General features: G+C 38.7%; 1 protein-coding gene across 1 annotated transcript in view; it reads right to left on the reverse strand.

Annotated features, from left to right (window-relative positions):
* Positions 1–24,600, reverse strand: part of SEMA3A (semaphorin 3A) — a 158,166-nt gene that overhangs the window by 83,919 nt on the left and 49,647 nt on the right. The window contains exons 3-4 of the mRNA XM_010213041.2: positions 24,519–24,581; positions 8,178–8,297 (exon numbers count right to left, since the gene is read on the reverse strand). Of these exons, the coding sequence (XP_010211343.2) occupies positions 8,178–8,297; positions 24,519–24,581 (183 nt within the window). The remainder of the gene's footprint in view (positions 1–8,177; positions 8,298–24,518; positions 24,582–24,600) is intronic.

Here is a 24,600-nt window from a genome sequence, read left to right on the forward strand (position 1 = left end):
CCAGACCTGTGCTGGTAAACTCCCTCTTTCAGATTTGCTTTGCCTTGCACCTCTGCATCAAGAAATTATTCTATCTCTAACTCATTTCTAACACATAGGGTATCCTGTGTACTGGTTTGTCATTGTTTTTATTAATTTGATTTTCCACCAGATGGTGGTTTGATTATTTTTTTCTCCCTCATGTTGGTCTGGAGATCAAAGGATTCAGCCGCACTCATCTCTTGTTCCTGGAGATGTGTGGATGAGATCTCACATGTGCTGCATGACTGTGGAGTTGGGTTAATGTTTTCAATGGTTACTGTAAGAAGAAGATAATGCTCAAGTTTTGTGCTACTAGAAACAGTGTATGGACTCTGTTGATGAACATAATATTCCCCCTCTGAAAACAGTCTTATAGCCTTCATTTGAATGCCATCTCTCTTAAAAACAAGCAAACAAACAAACAAACAAACCCCACTAATTTTGTAATGATTTGGCAAAACTGTACTGTCTTATGAAAAGACAAGGCAATCATGTTGCCAATGTGAGTATTTACATCCTGGAAATACATAATTCCTTTAAAAGCGAGCTTTAATAGACAGAAGAAATAATCAATGTCCAAGTGCAAACTCTGAATGTACTCTCAGCTCCACTGGCAATGATCATAAGAATTAATTTTCCTAAAGCAATCACAGAACACTGACTCATAGCTCAGGCAATGCTAGAAATCCACACTTTTTCTCTGACAATACAAAGGAAGAGAGAACTTAAATCTTAGTTATACTGGTATAATTCATGGAGAATTCCACTGAGGACAACCGCTACTAGGAAAAAAGCAGCACACACACAAAGGAAAATTAGAGCCAGATCTTAAAAGATGTCTTTGACTTGAATGATGCATTATCACAGCGTATTCTAAGATACTCATCCTTCCTGTGATAAGCTTTTAAGGCCCAGATTCACAAGGTATTGCATGCAATATAAGTGAAAATTCTCTTGGCTGTTGTGCGTTGTGTGTGTGTGCACAGTCCACATCACGAATTCAGTTCCATGGAGGTCCCTTTCTATCTCACTCTTTTTTTCCCCCTCCCCTCTAGCAGCATAAACAAAAGTTTTCCCACAGTGCTGGGGCTCCTTTCTTTGAACCTAATGAATATGTCGACTGGCTTTAGTTCCTCATTCATGTCAGTTGCTCAGCTGTGGCACACTGTATACAGTCCTCACTGTAATCAACAGGCGCTCCTGGGCCCAGAGCGATGGGCGCTCAGGGAACAATGCGGGCCTCAGTGAGCGCGCGGGCAGCGTGCTAGCACAGAGATTCCTCTCATTAGGAGGCAGGAGGTGCAAATGTGACACTACCATGCATACTAGAGCCTTTTCCACCAAGAAAAAATCTTTTTTTTTTTTTTCCCTCTGGTGGAAGTGAGCATAAAATTAACCTATGAAGGTTCATTCTGCATCATTGTGTCTCTCTGGTGACCAGACCAGACGCACAGAAACACTGACACTTGCTACAAACCATATTGTAGCTCTCTTTCATCTCAGAAAAGTTTTCAATTAAATTCAAGCTGCAGAACCATGGAACGTCACCTGCACCGTGACTTTCATTTATGTTTTCCTTAAAACATATGGATAAGGTAAGAGGGTTCTGGAGTAGATTTTTTTTTTTCTTTAGGGATAAGTTGGGAGGTCGGCCATAACAATTTGAATATATTTATCAAGCCCTAAACAAAAGTTTTTTCCTGAATAGCTGAACTGATTGGACTTGAATAATAATAAGAGATTCATTAGTGGTTTCTGCTGTGCAACAAATAGCCCTTGCAGTTGTAAATTCCATGTCTTTGTCCCGCTTCTCATCGTCTCTTATAGCTCTTCTCGGTATGACTAACTACAGGATTGTGTTCCCCTTCACCTACACCAATGAAGTCACCAGACTGAGGAATAAAGGTGAAGAATGAAAAAGCCAACTGCGCTGTTCTGACTTGCAGCAGTCTAAACCTTAACTCCATTTCCTGCATTTAAATGTTCAACTTGTAAATCTCCAAGTGAACCTTAGACATAATTACCGACTTTCTGTCACTTCAGACATAAATAGATTCCAAACGACTCCGGTGCAATTATGCAATATGCGAGGGCAGTCCTGAACGCATCACATGATGGCTGTGAACCTGAGATGTGCACATTTCCTGCCAATGATTAAAGCATGACCACTTTGCTAAATACTTTCGCCAAAAAAGGGTATTTGTACCACATCTGAATTTTAAAATATTGGGCTACATTCGTTGCACGTATGATCTACACTAGCCCTATTCTTACAAATGTACCTTTGTATGGGTAAAGTGAAGATCCAATGGATGAGCCAGTTGTCAAATGTTCAGCTGTCATAGAGACACTTCCTTCCTAATTGAATATGTCAGAAAAATGAACACTAGCTCAAATTTAAATGATTATACTACTAACTGTCTGTTTTACATCCACAGTCAAGCATGCATCTACTTTGGGTTAATAAATCAGCTCTCATCTTGCTAAAAATAGGATACTTGCCTTACAAAAAAAAAGTCTCCTTTGCAATTTCTCCCTTTGGTATCTCACTTTTGGGTGGATAAAGTGTCTGTAGCAGCTGCGGAGACTTTCACAGCAGCAAGGGGTGGAGATGTCAGCCATTGCTGCCATGGGCACTATTCCGTTAAGGAAAGTTTACCTCATAAATTAAACTATTCCGACAGCTAAATTACCACATAAAGCCTAATAGTCTTACATTAAAGGATTGACTATGGAAATAAGCTTTTATTGGAATTATCTTTTGGTTCAGATGACAGGACAGAGTTTTGAAAAACTTGAGGACACCTAGTTTAACCCAGTTAGCAAATAAAACTCTTCAAAATACAGCTAAGTTAAAAGGAGAGCTGCGATATATTCAGAGACAGGTCTTCATAAATAAAGGGATTTAACCATGAACTGGATTCATATTTGTTTACAAAGGGATTTATGGAGTTTTTTTTTTTTAAAAGTCTTTTAAGCAGGAATCAAGTTACCACTTTTTAATGACCTTCTACTTGTGTAACTTTATCACAAGATAACACTGTGTAATGAGAGGTGCCATTTGGGACCCAGCACAAAGCCAGCAGCAAACGAATGCTACTGCACCACGTTGCTTAAAAATATGTGTGTATACATATACTAAGTAATATACAAGGCTTCCAAGAAGGCATCTGAATTTCCATACAGAAATGTTTGTCCTATGTTACCAGCACAAATACCTCACCAAGGAAGTCCTAGGGCAAAGGGCCATCATGCTTCCTCTCCCCTGCTACTCTTCTCCTTCTGGTAAATCCTGCCTGTGGGTCACTGGGAGCTCCCATTCACAAACAGGGACATAATGAATTATGACTTGGAAAAAAAAATCTATCCTATATATAGCTACATATAACTGTGTATGAAACGATATACCTTCAAAATGCTAGGAAGGCTCTAACTATGCCAAGATTTATTCTTTTTGACAAGTGGAGGTAAACTGTACATGTGTGAAAAGCCTGATTTCATGCAGAGAGTTTTCACACAAGGTAGCCAAAGGGATGGGAAATCCAGACAAAATGGAACAGCAGAAGGGACGGTACTTAGTACACTAACTAGAGATCTACCTCTTTAAGCCTTATTTTCAACCACGATAGCAACATGATAGCTGTTGGTTTGGAAGATTAAAGCACCTCTGAATTGAACTGCTATAGCTCTATAAACTAGATCTCCCTTTATCAACATTTCTTTATGATTGTAATTATGGTTAGAATTGCTATAACCCAGGCACGAATCATCCTATAGCAGTATCATTTTTCTTTATATTTGTTATAGCAGATTTCCTTTTCTTAATATTTGGCAAGCACATAAATGCCATATAAAAGCAGCATTAATTAGATGGAAAGCAAATTAGCCTGAGGTGAGTCTTAATTTAAGAAATCATTTGCTCAAATGTTTCACTTAAAAACCACAGGCCAGAATCTTAACTGATGTAAACTGACACAGCTCCTCCATCTTCAACGAATTTATGCTGATTTATGCCACATCTGCTACTAGTGAAGTCACTGTTTTACCCTGAATTTTATATTACATAATGAAACACAAGATTTTTGTTGTTATTGCTGATTTTTTTTTCTACCAGCAGTAGCACTGGTCCTTGAAGTAGTATGTTCCTTCAAAGCTATTCTTTAAGGAAAATCCTGCTCTTCCATCACTATATTTATTGTATGTGTGTGTGTATGTGTATATATAAAAGGCAGATGCATAAATGTATCAGAACAGGATGTCCCTTACTTAGCAAATGCACTCTGGACTTCTTCTAATGCGAAGTACAGAAGGGACAAAAGGAGTCGAAGGTATAACTTAGCAACATTTTATGAGTTGAAGCAAAGATTTTTAAAATGCACAGAGACCGGAAAAAAGCAAATATGTTACAGGTGGTAGCGTTATATAACTTCATATGCAATAACTTAATGTTTTATGTACATCATAAATCTGAACTAAATTTAGAGCTTCTTTATTTATTAAGAACAAGAAATAACCTGCAAGTAAAGTGATCCCAGATCTTTTAAGTTCATCCAGCCAAAAATGAGTTTTAATCTGTCAGACAATGACAAGAAATTTGGAATTAGGAGGTAATAAAAGACGCGGGACTAGTTCTGCAGTGTCTGCTGGTTTAGCTTGGCTGAAGCCACTCCAGTGCATTCCTGCCCAGGAGCTGGCAAACGATTTTGTCAGCTCTTGAGAAGGCCGAGAATTAAGTAAGGGATTCTAGGGGGCACCCACTAGACTCCCACCTGTGTGCAAGGGTTAAGCAAATGGAAAACCCTGTTCCTTCCTGAGCATGCAAACTACCCCACAGGGAGGGCTGGGGAAGCGGCCCCTGGGCAGGTGCATTCTGCATCCTGCCACGCTTTTCAGGTAGTTTTAATGTGCCTCTGTGCCTCCCCATGCCTGGATTTGTTCCCTTTAAGCCCAGATCTGACTTAGGCAATTTTGCAACCATGAGTTCACCATTCCCACACATTCAATACTGTTTCATCCACAATCAGTGTGAGCAGGAGCATAGCGAGGCTCGTTATGTTCCTGTGCTATCTAGTAATTGTTTTCCCGTATTCTGTTGCTTCATGAGGAGTCACTGTCATGAGTTGCTCAACTGCAGGGACCCAAAATAGGTGTAGGTGTCTGTGTTAGGTCACTCAACTTCAGAGACATAGTAAAGACACAGCATAGACATTTGAGTAAGAATATCTTTTTGCTCTATCAGTCAGAAATAGAGATTTTCCAGTGGGTGATTCAAATCGTCCAAGTTAGGTTCCTCTCAAATATTTTCTGCCTATACATGTTCTTTGTCTTCTCTAAATATGATCTCAAGCCTATGTGCTATAAGAAAGTCTATTCAAACATTAACTTTATTCTTCCCTCTAAATACTGTGGCTATTCACTTCCACATCTGGAATGGATTTAAAGAAAGATTAGTCTGCTTTACTCCTTAGAATGTGGTGTAATTCACAACATATTAGGTTATATACATTTGCACAGATCATTTTTAATCAGATGCACAGCATGCTGTTCATATCCTTTTACCTTTTTATTATTATTTCTTTTACTGTACTTCATCAAACTCAATTAGATCTGCCTAGTTTCATCACTAGAAACAGTTTTCTTCCAATATGGAACAGGGCTGTAATATGCTGCTTCATATAGAAAAGATATGCAATAGATTTAGCAATTCATATTTCCATTACTTTATGGCTGTCACATAAAGTAATTTATTTCCTCTCCCCCCAATCATAAAAATATTCCAGCCTCTTACAATCCATTCCAATTGCTTTCAGTGTCTCTTTCTATCCCTTCCCACTCTTCTTTTATTATTTAATTTCACTTTTCCAGCCCTGTCAGCTACAGCCATGCTCATTTCTTCTTCTCCACTGTGCTCAGGCTGGGGATGCTGCATTTAGAGATCAGATAGACAAGCAGTCTTATCAGACTGTGGGTACCCAGCTATTTCTCTCATCATTTCATGTTTACCTCTTCTAAGTGTTTGAGAAGAAATAATAATAAATAAAAAATAAGAAGAAATAATGGAGAAGTCAGTTAATTTTCTGAAAGTGTTGTGGAAAGTAGAAAGTGAATCTTCAGGAAATATCCTATAGGACAATTTTTTATTTCAAAATCAACCGCTCACCTTCATTTCCCTCTTTTAGTATGCTTGGGAGGTGTAAAACAGGGACGCCAGAGAGGCAGCCCCCAGCTCACTGGCATGTCCGGTGCTGCTGTGTGACATGGTGACACAATCCGGCTCTTGCAGATGCAGCATGCAGGGAGGCAGGGATTAATATTGTATCCTCCATACTTCATAACTGTAATGGGTACTGTCAATCAAGCTCCCTCCTCTTCCAGGCATGTGAAAATTCCTGGCCATTTTGCATGCAGGAAAAGAAGGAGCAGGCTCCAGCTTTGGAAGAGACAGTTAAGATTATTCTTCCTTCCAAACCTGGTCAGCTCCTTTGACTGTCCCTGTTACAGGGATGACACCCTGGTTTGCCACACGCTTTTGGAACCTGAGCGGCAGAAGGTGGAGCTGCCTCCTGCCTGCCCCATCTTCTCTCCACACGGGCTGGACTGAGAAGATGGAGTGACCATCTGAGATGGTGCAGAAGATACAGAGACTGGTGCCACTGAAAGGGCAGGGGAGCCTGGTTTCACTCCTGACTTAAGCATGAAAAGGAGATCAAAGTGTAACAAGGCCTGAGACAGTTGAGGTAAAAACACTTCTCACTGCCCTGGTTTGTGAAGCTGAAGCCAAAGGTCATGAGAAAGATTTGGGCACATGGGCACCAACAAACTCACTGCGCAAAGATTAAGAGAACAAGGACTTAGATTCTCTTGATAGCTACGGACTGCTAAAAGGAAGATTACTCAAATATTCTTTCTCAGTGCCAAGGACAAAGACAGCATTGACCAAAGTTTTTCAAAATCCCAAATGTTAAACCAAGATTGGATCTGGCCTCTATTCTCTGGACATCCTTGCTATAAATCCTTGATAAAGTGTGTGTTAGTTTTACGGTACACTCATAAAACAGCCAAATGGAAAAGTAAATGACCTCATACCAGCTATCTCTCTGCAGATAGATTCACTTGGCAGATAGCCAAGAATTGATTGACACACATCTTAGAGAATGAGAGTTAATTAATATGCCTACCAATTCCCAAATGGATCTGAGGAAGCAGAGAAGCTGTTTAATGCAGTAAGCAATGACATACTGTGTGTGGTCAAGAGACAATTGCTAATTGCCAAGAATGCATTCTAGAATAAAGCATTAAAGAATAAAAAAGAAAAAAAAGAAAAAAAAAAGAAAAAAACCCTTATATTCTGCAGCTTCTTTATCCCTTCAAAACCTCATACTTAGAACAATATGAAGACTCACGTTTCAAATAACAGAAGACTTTTTTATGGAGAAAAATGATTTCCAGACTATAACTATAGAGTTAACACTCAAAAGGTTCATTAATCTACAAGAAGTAAATCTGATTTTTAAATGACTGAGTGAGCTTTCATTCATTTACATGTCCTCATTTCCACGGAAATCTGAAAACTTGACCTGCAAAACCATTAAGTAACTTGAAATAGCTGCTCCTGAGAAGCCTCAAGCAACACAGTTTTGGATTCATCAATAAAACATATCCATAAATTAAATGTGACTGCTGCAAACACATTCAAAATCTAGTTGATAAATTGAAACAGTCCATGGAACAACGTTCAGGTAAGCCAGACTGAAAGCATTGTATTGTGCACCCATTTTAATATGAAACTAGAAAAAATGGCTTTTGTGGAATGATTAAGGATTAAAATGCTTAAGTGATAAGAGTGCAGAGCCATACTCATGAAAACTTCAGCCAGGAAAATCAGCACAATCCCAGAGCTTTCGGCTAGTGACATTGATTTTTGGGTGCACTAAACTTCATAAGCCAGGGTGGGCTTATTTGTATTAAGAGGGCAACATATGGATGCTGTATGATTAGTCAGGCAGCCCAGCAGCAGCAGACTCAGGAGCACGTCCTACATGATGCACACCCAAGCCACAGAACTCGGGGCAATTTGGGTGCACAGAAATCTTGGCTACATATCAAGATTGATCACAAGGAAAAAAAAGCAAAATACAGGTTTTAAGATATTTTACCTCGGGATGGCTTCCAACTTCAATGTAGGCGCACACGGGATGGAAAGCCCCCGTTCCACAGGCATACAAGTGTGTTTGGTTATAAGTCTTAAGCACCTTGATGAAATTAGCACATTCTCTCTGTGAAGAAATGGAGGAATAAAAACAAAAACAAAATAATGTTATCCACAAAGTTAATTCAAGCAGTGATCATGAGTAATGGGAGCTTTTCTGCACTAGGGATGCATGGCAGAAGGAGCACATTTTAAAGGTGTGATCATTTCATGCTGTTTATGAGCTTGTTTATTACTAGACGTTTAATAAACACCTTGATTGAGGATCCAATTTAAATATCTTTGGTTGACATTTAATGAAGTATCCACCCTTGAGGAAAATATCCCCCAAATAATCTTTCTGTGTTTTTTTTTCCTTCAGACTCTCTTCAGGTCTATAATTAACTTTATTGCTCTGTTTGTAAGACAAAACCCATTTACAGAAAAGTGTCAGAGTGAAATAATGAAGAGAAATGGAGAAACTGCTTGATTGTATTCAATTAAGGAACAATTAGAAAAAACGATGGGCCAGATGGAACTAGTTGATGAAAAATAAATCATTGATATATTTCTAACAATAATATGTGTGGTGTCTCACCTCTACTGTATATGCTTAGGGGACAATTTTACAAAGATGTTTACACACACTCTCAAGTCTAAGGCAACTATTCACATCACCAAGAATAGAAGCTTTGCAAGACTTAGACATTGTATTTTTTACCTAAATAAATTATTCACCCTTAATAATTTAAGTTCTCAGCAATTAAAAATAGAACAGCAACACTACCAGTCCCTAGTTAAAATATTATCTATAGTTTGTTAACAAAATTACCATTGTTAATGTCTAGTTTTGTTAAAAAGGAAACAAGCCTAAACTGACAATTAGAGCCCACTTTTTCTGTTCATTTAATATTTTTAATTTAATCAGGTTGAACAATGAAAATCAATACGATGATTCTTGTGAAGTGTCAGTATACCAACACAATGTTGCAAAAAATTGTTAGCAAATTGGAAAAAAATAAGTACATCGGTGTAAAATAGCCATTTCCCATAAAGTTTATATTAAAAGCCAAGGAAACTATTCTATGGACTTCTGGTATTGCGCAATGTTTACAATGTATAAAAATAAATTAAAAATAAAATATTTTCTATAAAACATTATTATTAAAAACAATTTTGCCTCTTTTCCATAAATGAAAATGGCAAATGGCAAGAGAAAACACAATTACAGTAGTGGAAGAGGGAAGTGCGGCTGGTCCATCACTTGCAATGGAAGAATTTATTAGTCCAGAGCCAAGGCATCCTTTTGGTAGGTCTTGCAGCAGGCAGCCCTATTTCTTGCTATCAAAGCGGGTCAGGTCCCCTGGAAAAACACCTTTTGAGCCACTGTCTTCCCAGAAATGTCCCTGACTAGTACCCCCGCCATCTGCAACTTGATTACTAAAGCAGTGAACTCCAGCATGAAGTAACAGCCCTGCCAGGAAGGAGGTGCCAGTGGGTAAAGCAAAGAGCAGTCAATGCACATAAAATGATGCTCCCCTGTGTCACTCTGCTGAAATGGCATTCCCCTTTCAATTTGAAGGTTTATTTAGACAGCAGAGATTGGCAATGTATTAAGAAGAACAGCCCCAAGAGCATCATTATCCCCTGCCCTTGGCTTACTGCTGACTGCTATCCTTCCCACCAAGACGGAAGAGAAAACAGAGATAGTTAAGGCAATCCAGCAGGAAATTGTAAGAAATAGAGATGGATGTTACATGGCATCTCTCTCCATTATTTCCACTCTGACCTTTCTTCACAAAAAAACACACAAAATCTGGTGGATATGTATTCTTCCTCCTACACATGCATAAACGCAACTATGTGCAGAGTCTGCCTTCCCATGCCACTGTGGTAGAGCATTGGACAAATATGTGAAATAAATCATCAAAATTATACTGTGTGTTTATATATTGTTCTTAGTACTGTTATTCTTTGCTTTTTAATGAAAGAAACATGGGAAAACTTTATGGAAGGGTGTTATGAACTCAGTACCTTGGAGAGTAAAAATGAGCAACTACCATAAATTCACATAACATTAAAAATGAATGAAATTGAAATCAACCCTTTCTTAAACTCTTTAGCACTCCATGTTTTTTACTTTGACTCTACATGTTTTAAAAATAACTACAGATTTGATCATTATGCAAAGAATTCAAAAATTTCTCACTTAGGGTTACATCTGGCCAAACTGAATCTTGCCACTGTCTCAGTGGCACTATGATTTACCTTATCGGTAAAGCCTCATGGGTTTATCATGATTTTAAAAATGTCTTTGTGTCTACAATTCTTTATTGCAGGTTTTAGAGGCCAGTAGACACAGACCCTTTCAAAATTTGCAGGGTAGATGGGCTGAAAATATAAGCTAAAATAAGTTTATGCAGATTTCACTGGAGCTATTCAGATTTACAGTAACATGGTATCTGACTCCATAATCATATGTTAAATACTGTATGACTGCTTATCTGTAACAGAGCAAGAAGGTATTAGCTAGCTAATATGTTAAAGGTGAGATGGAGAACCTTCCTTAGTATAGGGGCAGACACTGGTCTATATGGAAGGAAGAAGGGAAGGGAAGGGAAGGGAAGGGAAGGGAAGGGAAGGGAAGGGAAGGGAAGGGAAGGGAAGGGAAGGGAAGGGAAAAATGTAACTAACTAACTCCTTCATAGCTGTATCTTTCCTTCAACTGTTCAAAATTGTTACACTGCAGTGTAATTATGCCAATACTGGGAGCGTTACTCTGGATTTCTATTATATATCCAAAAACAAATTTGGCTCGTTCTTCCCTGCTTTTCAATTCTCCTTAATTCTTTGCACAACAGATTTTTACCATAGTTGTCTGAGAAACACACAGCCTAGTTAAACAATGGGGAAGCTAAATACTTACAGCAATAAACCTCTGAAAATATCAAACAAATTTATATAATATTTGACATTCCTAGTCCAGCTAAAACTGCTAATATCTCTTCCCTGTGGTTTATGGCTGCATAAAGGAGCCATTAAGGCTCATTCAGTAAATTCTCATGCACCTCCCTAACAAGATTAAGTTTATATATTTTACCTGATTGTAAAAAAAATAAATAAAAAGGGGTATTAAAAGAGAATAAATGACATCAAAGTGAAATTACAGTTGTGATTTAAGACCTTTTCAGCTCAGGAAGTCCAAAGTGGAGTCCCTGCCTCACCTCTGAGACAGCGCTAGTCTGACCAGGACCAAACTAGCAGCATCTCTGATCTCACTGCTGGGTGAACAGGTCCGGCCCTTTAGCTGGGCTTAAGTGCAACTGCACAGATACGCTGCAATGCCTGAAAATCTCTCCTCATACATAAGCATTCTGATCTTAGCAGGAGTCTCTTCTGAAATTATGAATATTCGGTTTTTCTACCTTATGTGGTCTACAGAAGAACATGCTCCCCCATAGCTCTAAAATGTAACCTTTAATCACTTTGAATGGTTCCCTCCAAATTCCAGCACACATTAGTGACAACAAAGGTATCAGGGGATAATAACAATCAGGGGATGTATCTGTGCATTCAAGCGACTGGGCTCTCCCAGGAATTTTCTACATGTGCCTTGGATAACCCCCTAATTTTTCACTAACTACGTTTCCCTGTTCTCATCCTTGCTACAAGGCTAATCTCTGGCACTCAAACACCTCCAGTTGTGAAACCTGGCACCCAATTCTCCTGCTGACACTGGTGAGGACGTCAGCTCAGCTGCAGGGTGAGCACTGGAGTCCCTGGCTGGAGGCCGAGACTATGTCCTTCTCCTCAACCTGGCCTTGTCCCACTTGGCAGTGGCACCTCCTGCCGCCATCCCACCATTGCGAATGCAAAGGTCCGTGCCAGCAACATGAGACAATAAGAGAAATGTAGGAGCTCAGTAAAACACAGGAGATGGCAGGAAATACGCACAGAAGGAATGGGATGTACCCAGGAACCGGAAACTGGGATACACGCGTTTGTCAGGGATTTTTAAGCACTGTTTCAGCACAACCTTCAGCCCATGCTACTTTTGCATTCACTTTCACTTTCCTCGGGAATGGCAAATTGTTAGAACATATTCTGGATATGTCCAGACCCTTTGAATATTGCTCCTCTTAAGTAGAGCATTTAAAGAAATAAAAATGGTATTTTAAGGTTATTTTGCAGGTAGAGATCAGTGGTTTTTTTTTTTTTTTTCATAGGTAAAAGAACTGTGGAACTGGAGTACTAAGTACTTTTAGTGTAATAATGCGAGTAAAATGAATGTGAGTTTTGTGAAGTTCTCCAGAGTATAGCCCTGCAAATTATGACAGTATCCTATGAAAATACTTCCCAAAGAAGAGGAGTACTGCAATCATTCCAGTGAATCATTGTAGTCTTCCACCTAATGATCCTGTCAGATCAGGCAGTCGAAAACATCAGGAAAAATTCTTATCCATAGAAAAGCTCAACATTGCTTTACGCCCTAAAGCATGAATTTATACACAGACACACACAGCGGAAAATGCAAGTGATTGCATACGGCACAGAATGACTAAGGTACAGATTCAAAGACAAAATTAGGTACATAATGTGGGAGTTAACTGCAGGTCTCAAAACCTCCATTCATTTATCTTGCCAAGCCCTGGAGAGGATTAATCTTCATTCATATTTCAATAAAAGACATGAGGTTTCCCCAAGAGCTAAAGTCCTTGTGCAGAAGCAGCTCTATTTTCAAATCTAAGCAGCTAAGCCCCTACACAATGTCTGGGATCTTTTAGCAAGACCCACGAGATCTCTCTCTCTGTCCTCGCTAAGAGAACTTTGGATTGCTGCTTTTAAAAATTTTTGCAGTAAAACTTCTACAGAACTGTGATGGCACAATTGCTGCTTGAATGAATTGGCACCTGCACCTCTCCATAAAACGGTATAAACACCACAAACTATTCTGAACTGGGGTGGTGTGTAAGGCAGGAAGACTTTCAATTAAAGCCAATCTACCTTGCATACCGGAATTGAAGAATTTGGCCTTCCAGAAGAAATATTCCCCCAGAAGCTTCTTGTCAGGTAGGAATAACATCAGAGCAATAAGAAAGTTTGAACTTCAAATACACTTGTAGGTGGGTATGTGATGACTACCCACCTGCTCTGCTTCCTCTGAACCTCTGAGGGGTTCAGATCTCTCAGCTGCAAATGCTGGAAGTTCATTGAAATTAAAGTAGATATAGCAATTTTTTGCAATCACATTAAGACACTGCAGGAAAAGCAGTAACCTCACTGCCAACAAATACAACTGTACTAATCTCCCATTTACAGTACAAATTGAGAAGTTATTAGCCACTTACATGCAGAGTGTGAATTACAGTCATACGCCCAGCAGGTCTGTACACAGATTCTTATACTTCAATTCCACTATTATATAATAAGCATGAGCAGAGTGGCTGCCTTATTCAAGGCTAAAGCATTAATAAAGCTTTCCAGCAGGGCTCCCACCAAATAAAGATCAATAAGTCTGACTTACTAACCAAACATACACATTTATTTTTTAAGAGGTTCCTAGTATTTGTGTACCAAATTGATAGAAAGGCTTATGCAGAGAGAGATTAGCCTGAAAAAATAAATTGCAAAGAAAATGTCTGCAACAAAAAGCATAGGAGCCAAATGCAGAAAGATTGAAAAACAAACACTACAGATATGTAACACTGATTAGGCTTTGTTATGCAGACTTTTCCTGGACAGTTACAAAAATAAAGTCCATCCATCTGTCAAAACATCTGCTCTGTGTATGAAAATTAAAACAGAATTCAGGTGGGGTTTTTTTTAGGTGTTTTTTTTTTCCCATAATTACCTCTCCTACAGAAGCCTGGAGCTCACATCCTTCGATCTGGATTACTGGCACAGCGAAGTATTTTCACATACACCTTTTTAAGTGGAAGTTAAAACAGTAAGTCTCTGTGACACCAATGCCCAGGTTTTCTCCTGATTCAGAATAAGCTATTCCTTTTTCTTTTCTTGAAACAGCTTGGATGTCCATAACTGTTTCTCAGATATTGGAGCAAATGAGTAAGACCAGATTATGCAGAGCAGTAAGGAGAAGGCTAAGTAATCTGTTACAGTATCTTTAGCTTCAATAGGCTTCTGCAGATTTACTCACGATAAGGATCTGACCCTGAAATACATTCTTCCTTTATTCCAACCCTCCCACTTAGCCAAGTGATTAAAATATCAGAAGGTTTCATCTAAACTGGATGGGCAAAGGGATTTAAAGCTATCGTCTGACAGCTGGATAAACAAAACAAATATGTGTTTTGTCTTTCAAATCAAAGTGGATGGACAGTTTCAACATGAAATCCCATGCATGAGTTTAATTAATATGTTTACTTTCTTCTTCTGCTTCTGCCCAATTAGTTGAATTCTCAAGTGGCAAGGTCAGGGATATCCATGGAGAATAAGTAATCCCTGATATTACTGCTGTCATTCAAATTTATCACACTGCTGAAAGATGTTCCCCACTTATCAAGCAGCTTTTTCAATTCTTTCTTTTGCTAGGGGGCTATTGCCAGTGGCATTTTGATCAGTCTGCATAGGCTACGTATCTTTTTTCAGCATGCAGCAGCACTGTTTCAAGGAAAATATTTCTGGAGTGTTACTGCAATAAATATATGTGTGATTGCCTCGTACACAAATGACAGATTTTCAGATAGATCCTGCAAACATTTTCGCTTGTCAGTAAGCATGTGCAAGGAAGTCCTCGGTAGGGTGAACTCTACACTGCATATGCTATAGCAGTTTTCTCCACATGTGCGCAAATTTTTGGAATTTCCTTGCTCTCATTCTCTCCAAATGTAGTGAGATTATTTAAAAATCATTAATATTTCTTTCTTTGTGTTATGGTAGCACTTAAAAATCTTGGTCAAAGAGCAGAGTCTGCTTAAGCAGACACAGAATAAGCAGGGAACAAAGCAAATGGTTCCAGGCCTGTTAAAATGCAGTAATCTTTCTTCTTTTTTAAAACTGTATTTTATTTTATTGGAGTACACTGGTTTCTAGCACTGCTGTGAAGTTATTATGCAAAATGCTGCATAGGCATTAACCGGAAAGTCTGCCAGTACCAGAAGCTTTGCATAGGCTTTAATGGGGTGAGGAAATCACGCCTGGCACTTGTACACGATGAGATAACCTTCCAGTTCAACTTGTCCAGGGAATTTTGGAGTGGGGGAAGCCAGCATTGCACACAGCTGGCACAAAAGATCTGCAGCCTAGGGTTTACCCCTGTGCACCTCTCTCTAAGCCCCTTGGTTTGGATTAATAGCTTCATTCCCTTCCCTGTTTCATCGTTATCATACTATACAATCAGCAGGATCAAAGTATTATGTTCCTACCGAATAAAAAGAATGAGCTTGAACTGCTGAGTGAAGTTAGCGAAGCAGCTGAAGCACTCTCTGTATTACGGAAATGGATTTCTATTAACTTAGCTCTCAGGAATCACACCCACAGCAGTATTTTGGTATTGCATCATCAAAAAAAAAAAGGAATTTAGAGTATGTCTAAGTGAACAAAATATCTAGATATTTTGTCTGTTTTGTAAATCTATGTTATTTTGTGCATTGAAATGAAACTTTTGAAGGCCCTCCCTACTTCAGGACGTTGAAAATGCTGACAGATTCTGAGATCCAGTGGTGCTTGTATTGGATCCTGATCTTGATGACTTGACTTATCTTGACTGGGGTGTCAAGGGTGACAGTCTTCTTAGTCATGGTGACCACTGCAGATATTATAGAAGAACTCTTGATTAATTCCAGACTTAGATTTTCCTCTGCTGTTGAGACGTGCCCTGAGAAGTTTCAGATTGAAGCTGCTGATGAGGTTGTAGAGGTTGATAAGACATTTTTGGTTGCTTACTACAGCTTTCTGTAGTTCCAGTTATCTTCCCAATGACGTTATGTCTGTTATCTGTCTGATTTTTTTGATATGACAGGAGTCATGAGAATATTTAAAATGTATAATTTACTCAAGTTGCAGAATGTCTGTTTGAATTTAAACTTTTAAAACATCAAGCAAAGAAAAGAGAAGCCAACTCACAGACTATAATAAAAAAGTCACTGAAAGAAAACAGATATAACCTAATTCTTTCAAGCCACAAAGCTGCATGCCATATTAGTAAATAGTTTTACTGTCAGACACTTGTGCAGCAAAGAGAAAGCTCCCTTGGTCCTTTCTTTGTGATAGTGAGGGTGAAACACTGAAAGCCCTGCATGTCTATCTTCCTATCTATGCATCTGGTGGCCCATGCTGGTATTTGGTCGTTTGGCCCAGAGTTTGCCCGTAAGGTGAAACAAAGAGATATGGGACCCCTCCACAAGGCCCTTCCTAAAACAGTCTTAAGCTAGAAGGCATTTGAAGAAGTCACTGGAATCCATGCTTTAGAGATGCCTCCTTTGACCCTAATAACTGACCATATCAATTAAACTGGCCTTCAAAACTGGGGACTTTGCTATTAGCTCTCACCATCTGACCTAGTGATTGCTTAGGCTCTTAAGAAGTTTCTCTGTATTTGGCATGTCAGAATTATGAGAGTGTTTCTAGTCTGTAAATCTTCATTCAGCGGATGCAGCTAATAATTTTTTTGGACCCGCGAACAGCTAAAGGGATGCCAAGAAAAGGCTGCAGCACTAAATACCTGCTTTAATGATCCTCTCATATTTTTGTACATCTGGTTAATGTATGGTTAACAAGACGAACCAAAGCTCTCTGTGGATGCAGTCCAACAAACAAGTGGGTTTTCAGGATTTTGCAGCTGCAATACAGTTGTTATATATTGAACCTTTCCATGGGTGTCAGTAAGCTGCTTTTCTTTTAAATTGTTACACTTTTCAGTAGCATATACTACCTACGGCACAGAATTAACTGAACGGACAGAATAACAACTCAAAAAAACATGAAGCCTTGAGAACAACCAGAAGCCAGAACTTTCCTGACCGTAGCTTTAAAACACAATTGGTTTTGCTGTGCATGATGAAACTGCCCCACATTTGGGGCCTGCCTTTATTAACAGAGAAATAACAATACTGCCTAGTTTCAGCTCCAGCAGTCTCACCAAGCCCAGCAGCAATCTAAGTTGCGACCACAGTCTAGATCTAAAGAGTCTCTCTCATCGTCTATCTATCTCCTCTATCTGGGTGTGGGGACTAATCGCCTGTCTCAGGGAGTAATCAGATTGCACCCCACCTTTCCGAAAGGGCCCGACACCTGTTAATTGGGTGGGGTGTAGGAGACAAGCAGGCTGTCAAGCCTGTTATATGCGCATAAAGCACTTGAGGCTCCCCATCACTCAGCTCACCTTTATTCAGCACTGGGCACAACCTGCAACGACTTCTACTCCCAGCCACCCAAGATAAATACACCAAACACTTCGGTGCTGAAAGCAGATATAAACGCACGAAGCACTGAAAAAAAGCAAAAGAATGCTGCATCTATAAGGAATGCTGCATCTATAAGGAACTACTGTTCCTTATAGTAATAGGTGCGCATGTAAATAAAGACACTAAGACGACCACAAAGTTGCACAATGTGGGAATTCATTTGCTGTTCCTAATTTTCTTGTGCCAGATCTTTCGAAAATATTTTTTTCTCCATACTGAAAAGAATTTTTTTTTTAGGAATATGAAGATGTGAAAACTGAGCAAAGCATTAGCTTTGACATTGGAAGTAATTACATATAATTTTCTTGGTTATTTTAAGAGCATTCTCTTTAACTATCATTTTAATTCTTTTACTCATTCCAAAAGAAAACAGATAATATTAGGTTTATTTGCAGCAGGGAGGAAATCTGTGAACTTACTTACTGGTTGGTGTATGTACAGTACAGCATGCATGTAATAAGACTGAAGATAGACAATTAGTTATGAATTAATTCAATAGGGAAATAATAAGTATATCTCAAGTATACAGGAACTATGATATATGAACTTTGACATTAGACCTGTCCTTAAATTTTCAGCTAGCCTTCTTTTCATTAAAACAAAACAAAAAGAGTCTGTCACCTAAAACAGAAAGAATCCGAGGCAAAATCAGGAAAAAAAAGAAGAAAGAAAAAAGAGAGACTTGAATAGCACTGAGAGAAAACCTTTTCCTCTGACTACTTGAGCTTCAGGCTAAAGCCTTGAAAGAAAACAGGGAGTATGCATATCCATCATTTTTACTAGTTATCCAGTTAATGTGTTTCTCTGGAAAGAAATGTACAGATAGATTTACCCTGTCCATCTTGCAATGTAGTAAATCATAACAAGGAATTACCCAAAGTCATTTTGGAATAGTGGATAGTAACTCAGCTGTAAATAAAAGCAATTCTCAGACTTCGTCTAGGCCAGACTGGGTTCATAAGGAACATCTATTGATAAAAATGTTGAAAACATAAATTTGGGAGGAAATATACTTTTTTTTCCCCTCTACTTCCCCTTCACTGCCTCTGTGTGCCTTCATACTTCAGAAACAGAAAAGTTATTTTTTCAAGACATTAAATCTGATGAACATTAGGTTTCTCTCAGAGGCAAATGTCTATAGTCACACCTATAAATAGAAAAATAAGTCAGAAATTGGAAAATCAGCTTTCTCCTTGATCTATATCAATTTGTTCACCATGTTTAAAGACTTAAGTGATTCCCATGATGCATACATGGGTAAAACATGAACTTTTGAAAATTCAAACTACAGTTGCTAACTTAATCCTTCCTCTTTATAAGTGCATAAGTTATTACATTACAGTAAACGATTTGCCCTAGTCAGTTCACATAAGGCAATATAGGCAAGTGCCTAGACGAACACAGGCTGTCATACCCACTTCTACCCTAACGATGTGACATAAATGATGCTTTACGTTATTCAACGTGTTGTGAACAGGGGCTGGTTTAGCCAGAATTTCCTGGGGGGAAAAATGCCATTAGGTAGCTCCACAGGACTGGGAAATGCTTGAGCGTGTTATATTCCTTTTTCACCGTGCTGAGCTCATCTCTTCCAAGTAATGGAGTTGTAGATTTGGGTACCTCCCCCCAATCCTGACCTATTTTGTGTGGAGTCTATACACAGCAGTTTTACACAATAACAACACCAAGGAAGCATCCTGCTTACAAACTGACCCATCCTGTCCTCACTCCCAAATGCCTTGGCACTAAAGGACATCCACATTAAAAATCACAGACAAAAGGAAGGAGGGAGTAGACCCCAGGTAATAATTTCTTCCAGGATTGCTAACCAGGACAGATGACATATTTGAAAAGAAGACACTGCAGCACTATTTACCTACAAACAGCCCAGAAGACCCATTTCTCCTTGCTATAGGATAACACTGAGCATAAATTCTGTCCCTGTCCTCACTTGAGGACCATTGCTTTGCATTTCATGCCGCTTTACCCCTTTCTATTTCCAGAGGACATTCACCTTTTCCTTTCCTCAGGGTTGATAGAGGGATTTAGGCAAAATCTCAAAGGATTTCAGTGCTTTGATAGAAACAACGGGAGACAAAAAGGAGATGGTTACAGTGGCGAGGGTTCATGAGAGTGAAGCTGGGAATCTGGCTGCAGATGTCTTCCAAGGGGAGATGTGTGAACGAAAGGGATGAACTTCTCTTTGGCCCATACAAGGGACCAGAGTTAATTTGAACCATGCCTGATGAGATTAATTTAGGAGCAGGTTTTCTATAAACAGCTGGCAATATATATTTAATTTTCAGATTCTCTCGCCAGATCTTTGCTTACAAAAACACATGAAAGGAATTACTTTCACTTTGTGCCTCTGTTTTCCCTAAGGCAACAGCAGTAGTAAAATGAGTTAAAGGGGATAGCACTCATTTACAACTTCATTTATCCAAAATATCACCAGATATGGCTGAGGGCCTTTTGGTAAGTTATGTGTTGCTTTTTTTTTTCTCTCTTTTTTTGCAATCATAAAAATAATAATGATTGATTGATTGAATAGATTGAAGGCTACAGAAACCTTTGGAGTGGATAATGTTCCTCTGATTTAGAGCGGAGTCGGAAAACTTTAAGAGAAGACAAAACTGGAATGATATATGAAGATTTCAGTTTAACTGTTATCTTTAAGAAAAAGGACTGTGAGCTAAATTACAGATCTGAGAATCCATCCACCTAAACCATAAATGAAGGACTAAGTGCAGCCACATTTGAATATAAAGAAGAATATAGGGAATATGCCTGTATCATGTAGCATAAAGAGTCTGTTGCTATCAATGCTTTAGCTATTAAGTAGAATGACATGAAGCTATGTTTATGGGTCTGCTTGTTCATGTGAGAAAACGTATGGAAAAGCTTATCTACTCCTTATTATACCCAATTTTTAACTCGCACTAGAGAAACTGAGTTCATACAGTAACCAAAGCTTGTATAAGTCTATTTGTCCTCAGCCCATCCTTTGTGACTTTGTTAAAAGTAAGCATTTTAAAATTCAGAAATGTCAAAGCCAAAAAGGCCTGTTTCAACAATTCAGTTTGAGCTAGGATTTTGGAAGGGTCTGAATAACTTTTAGATATTCTGATCACCACTGAAAAGAGCATTCTAAGATGCCATTCAGAAACACAACCTTAAAGCCTTCACATAATGGACACTCCATCATCTCCTTTAACAGGGATTTCCATCATTAACTATGTGTCAACGAGCTACTGTCACAGTGCCCCAGTCAAAACTGGGCAGAGGTATGCCTAGATACAGCAGCCGACTCACCACGCATTTCAACGTTGCCTAAACTTTTAAAGCCAGAGAAAATTAATAGATTAAGGACTAGACGAGCTTTCCAGTCAATGAACACATTTCCTTGCCCCTACCTGCGGAACTAGCTAGTGTTTCTGGTGATTTTTTGTAAATCATTCAAGCTTCAATTGGCTGGTTTATGATATCCCTGGCATGTTAAGAGTGCAACGGTAGCTGCATTTTTTTCACAGTTGCCTGTTATTTAGCACATGCATAACAGAGTGTAATACAGTTGCCATGTGTCACTGCTGGGTGCCAGGTGCCTGCAAGTTCTTAAAAATCAAAATATTGATGCTTGCTGGCGAGGGATAAAACTGTGCATGTTTATATGTAAGGTTCAGAATAAAAATTCAGATTTACTGTGTATGTGTAGAGGGACTGTCATCTTCTGTCATCATCAGAGATCTGGCCAGGAGTCATAGGAAACTTTCTCAGAACCTATAGCAGCAGAAGTGATCAAAAAAGAGTCTATCTATGCCCAAGGCCCAGACTAACGAGAAATCCTCAACTGCATAAGTAAACTGCATTAGTTCGACTGTGTAAGTAAATTCCTAATCTGTCATTAATAGTCATTTATTTTTCATTAGTAAGATTGCTTTGTACTTGCCCTGTATATGAGGACATGGAAACAAACTGTAATACTAAATACTTGTGTGAGGAAGTAACTATGATTTTACCGGGGAAAAAAAAAATCTCTTATTTCAGGAGAAAGTAGTAGTTCACTTTTGTGAACTGTCAGTACTGTATGGAGAGGGAAAGCTGTTGAACCTCTCCTCCCATCTTCCCCATATGAAAATGAGATGCCAAGCATACTTCAAAAGGCTTATCTTCCTATACAGAGAGCAAAACTCAATTAATAAACATATACTAAGGGCTGGGAAAAAAAAAAAAAAAAAGGGGGGAACAAAAAAACCCAGTCATTAAAGCTAGGGTATTTCCAGGCAGACTGTGGGGAGCTCCAGGGACCGCTCTGCCTGGACTGCTTTGACTGACGGCATCAGTTTGAGGAACCCCTTCGATGCAGTAAAGACTAAAGACTACAGTAAATTCCCTCTTATAATTAGGAGGGGAAATCTCTGCGGCCGTGTCTGCGGTTAGCGGGGGGCAGAGGCCGGGTCGCGCGCGCTGCAGCTGCTGCCGCGCACCTGCCCTATTAGAGGGACCTGCATTTTCAGCACTGCTTTTCCCTGGAGACCAATAATTAAGGGAGTTTAAAAAGACCCCAGTATAAAGGTACAGACTGTCATTTAGTAGAAGTTTTGAACTATCACAAATGAAGAATATCTAATAACGTAGCAGTGGGACATGTTGAAAGCACTATTAAATCAAGTGTGTTTTATAAGCCACTTTATTTGTCCTCTATTTCCCTTGGTCTCTCTAATGAGAGGCTGTTGAATTATTTTTATGGCCTTTATATTTCCCACTCCCAAGGTACTGTCAATGGCTTTAATGAATAAATGAGGGAAGAATACAAAGTTTCTTAAATGACTTGTAATCGTTATCTGTAATTGCAGTTAAAGCAGTTATATTAACTTTTAACACATTGTTTAATGGCAAGAACAGGTAGTTATAGCTATTCTAAAGATTATAACCTTTACAAAGAGAGATGCATCTTTTTGGTTTGCCTATCAAAACTGGACCCACGTCAAATATGACCTATTTTTTTTTATTTCTTATCTACACTTGTGGAGAAGTCTGGATGCTTAGAAAACAAAACAAAAAAAAATCAAAAAAGGAAATATATATATATATATTCCAAAACTGTTTTCCAAAACAAAACATCCGATATTAGAACTATTTGGCTGTACTATTCCTATCCACGGCTTGGGCTGTGCTGTGTCCTGATGTGGGTCTTTTTCTTGTTCTTATGCCCTATGGTCCCAGCAGGCAGCTAATGCACAGGGGATGTACCCAGCACTGGGGCATGGCATTGAATTTACCATTCCCTCCTGACCACCAAGTGCAGACGCCCTGACATCAGAAGGAGCATAAGGTGGCAGGTGCATAAACTTGTTACGGCACAAATAGTCCTCTCAAATTTACAACAGCCAGAGGAAGGAGAATTGAATTTCCACATCTCTCCCCAGTAATAAAGTATTTCTATATATTGTGAATGTATTGGAATCAGCCTACTGCAGGGTATGGAAAATACTCCTCACTTCTCAAATAAGGATTAAAATATTAAAAGAGTATGCTTTCAGTGCTGTATTTCTTATTTTCTAGATTTCAACTCAGGCTGTGAAAAAATCTACTTAATTTAATGTCACAAAAAGAATAAGACTGGACTGCAAGGATAGTTAATTTGTTCATACATATTACATTGGCCTTTTTTTTTTAACCTTGAAAATTAGATATTCTAATCCTCACCTTGTAATGTACTCCTGAAAATTATTTGTGAACATGAAGTAGGATTAATTTAAACATATTACTGCAATTTAATGAGATGATAGTACCTGCTATAGCCAACTATTTTATCCACCCCTTCACATATATAGCTCAGCCCATATCTCTCAATTTTCACCTAATCTACCTCTACTGTTCCCAGATGGCTTTTTATGAAGACAACTGTCCTCTATGGCCTAGGTAAAGACCAATGAACCTATTTTTATTATGACCTAGGAAATTATTCACGTGGAGCTCTCAAGAGGCAAATGGTTGGCATTATGAATATTTTACAGAATCTTCTCTGAAAATCAGGCCAATAGCATATACACATGGGGCCAAGCTCCACTTTCATTTATACCTTGGCAATCACAAGAATTTCCCATTTGGCTCCTCTACAGAGCTTACTGCATGTGCATATTTTCTCCCTCCTTCCCCTCTTCAGCTCTTGCCCATTCCCCAAGCTGTTCTTACACAGAAGGGAGTCATCAGCAAAGTGGAATGAATAATATTTGGGGTCCACTGGCTATTTATTTCCTGCTTTTTAAATGCATGCAGAGACTGAGATGCACACCTGAATGAGGGAAAATGCACAGAAAATTATGCCTAGCATCACCATGACTTTCCTAGGACATTAAAACTGATGCAGAAAATTAAAACCACTTTGAGCTCACTTTCTATGAACTCCACCCAGGAAAAAAAAAAAAAAAAAGGCCTAGGAAAACCTACTGACCCTAGGGAGATGCCACAGGGAAAAATCCCTCGCAAAAGGACTGGGACCTGAGTGCAAAAATATGTCAAAATTATAAGCTCCTCGAAATCAAGAGGAAATATGCAAGAGTTTTTCTTCTTATTCTGATGTCTCTCTTCCTTTCTCTTTTTTGAGAAGAGAAATTTATTTTCCATTCTCTTGGTGGGGGATAAATAATTTTTATTTCATTTACATAATTTCCATTTGTGGATTTAAACCCCTGGTTATAAATGTAAAGATTCATTATAAAGAATAAAGAGTGAGGTCAGATATGAGGTCAGATATTATGATCAGATAAGTGGCCTTACAGAAGAGGAAAAATATTTTAAGAATTAACACAATAAGGCATAATAAAATATTTAAAATGCTATAAAGGATTTGCTATAGGAATGCTATAAAGATTTGTACTTACCAGAATATCTTTTCCAGCCCACTTGCACTCATCCCTTCGGGAATGAGACACAGGCCAAATAATCTAAAGACACAGCACAAAA

The sequence above is a fragment of the Tinamus guttatus genome, unplaced genomic scaffold, assembly GCF_059628265.1.
Source record: "Tinamus guttatus ecotype Peru unplaced genomic scaffold, ASM5962826v1 Tinamus_guttatus_pri_ptg000193l, whole genome shotgun sequence".
In the NCBI taxonomy this organism is placed as follows: Eukaryota; Metazoa; Chordata; class Aves; order Tinamiformes; family Tinamidae; genus Tinamus; species Tinamus guttatus.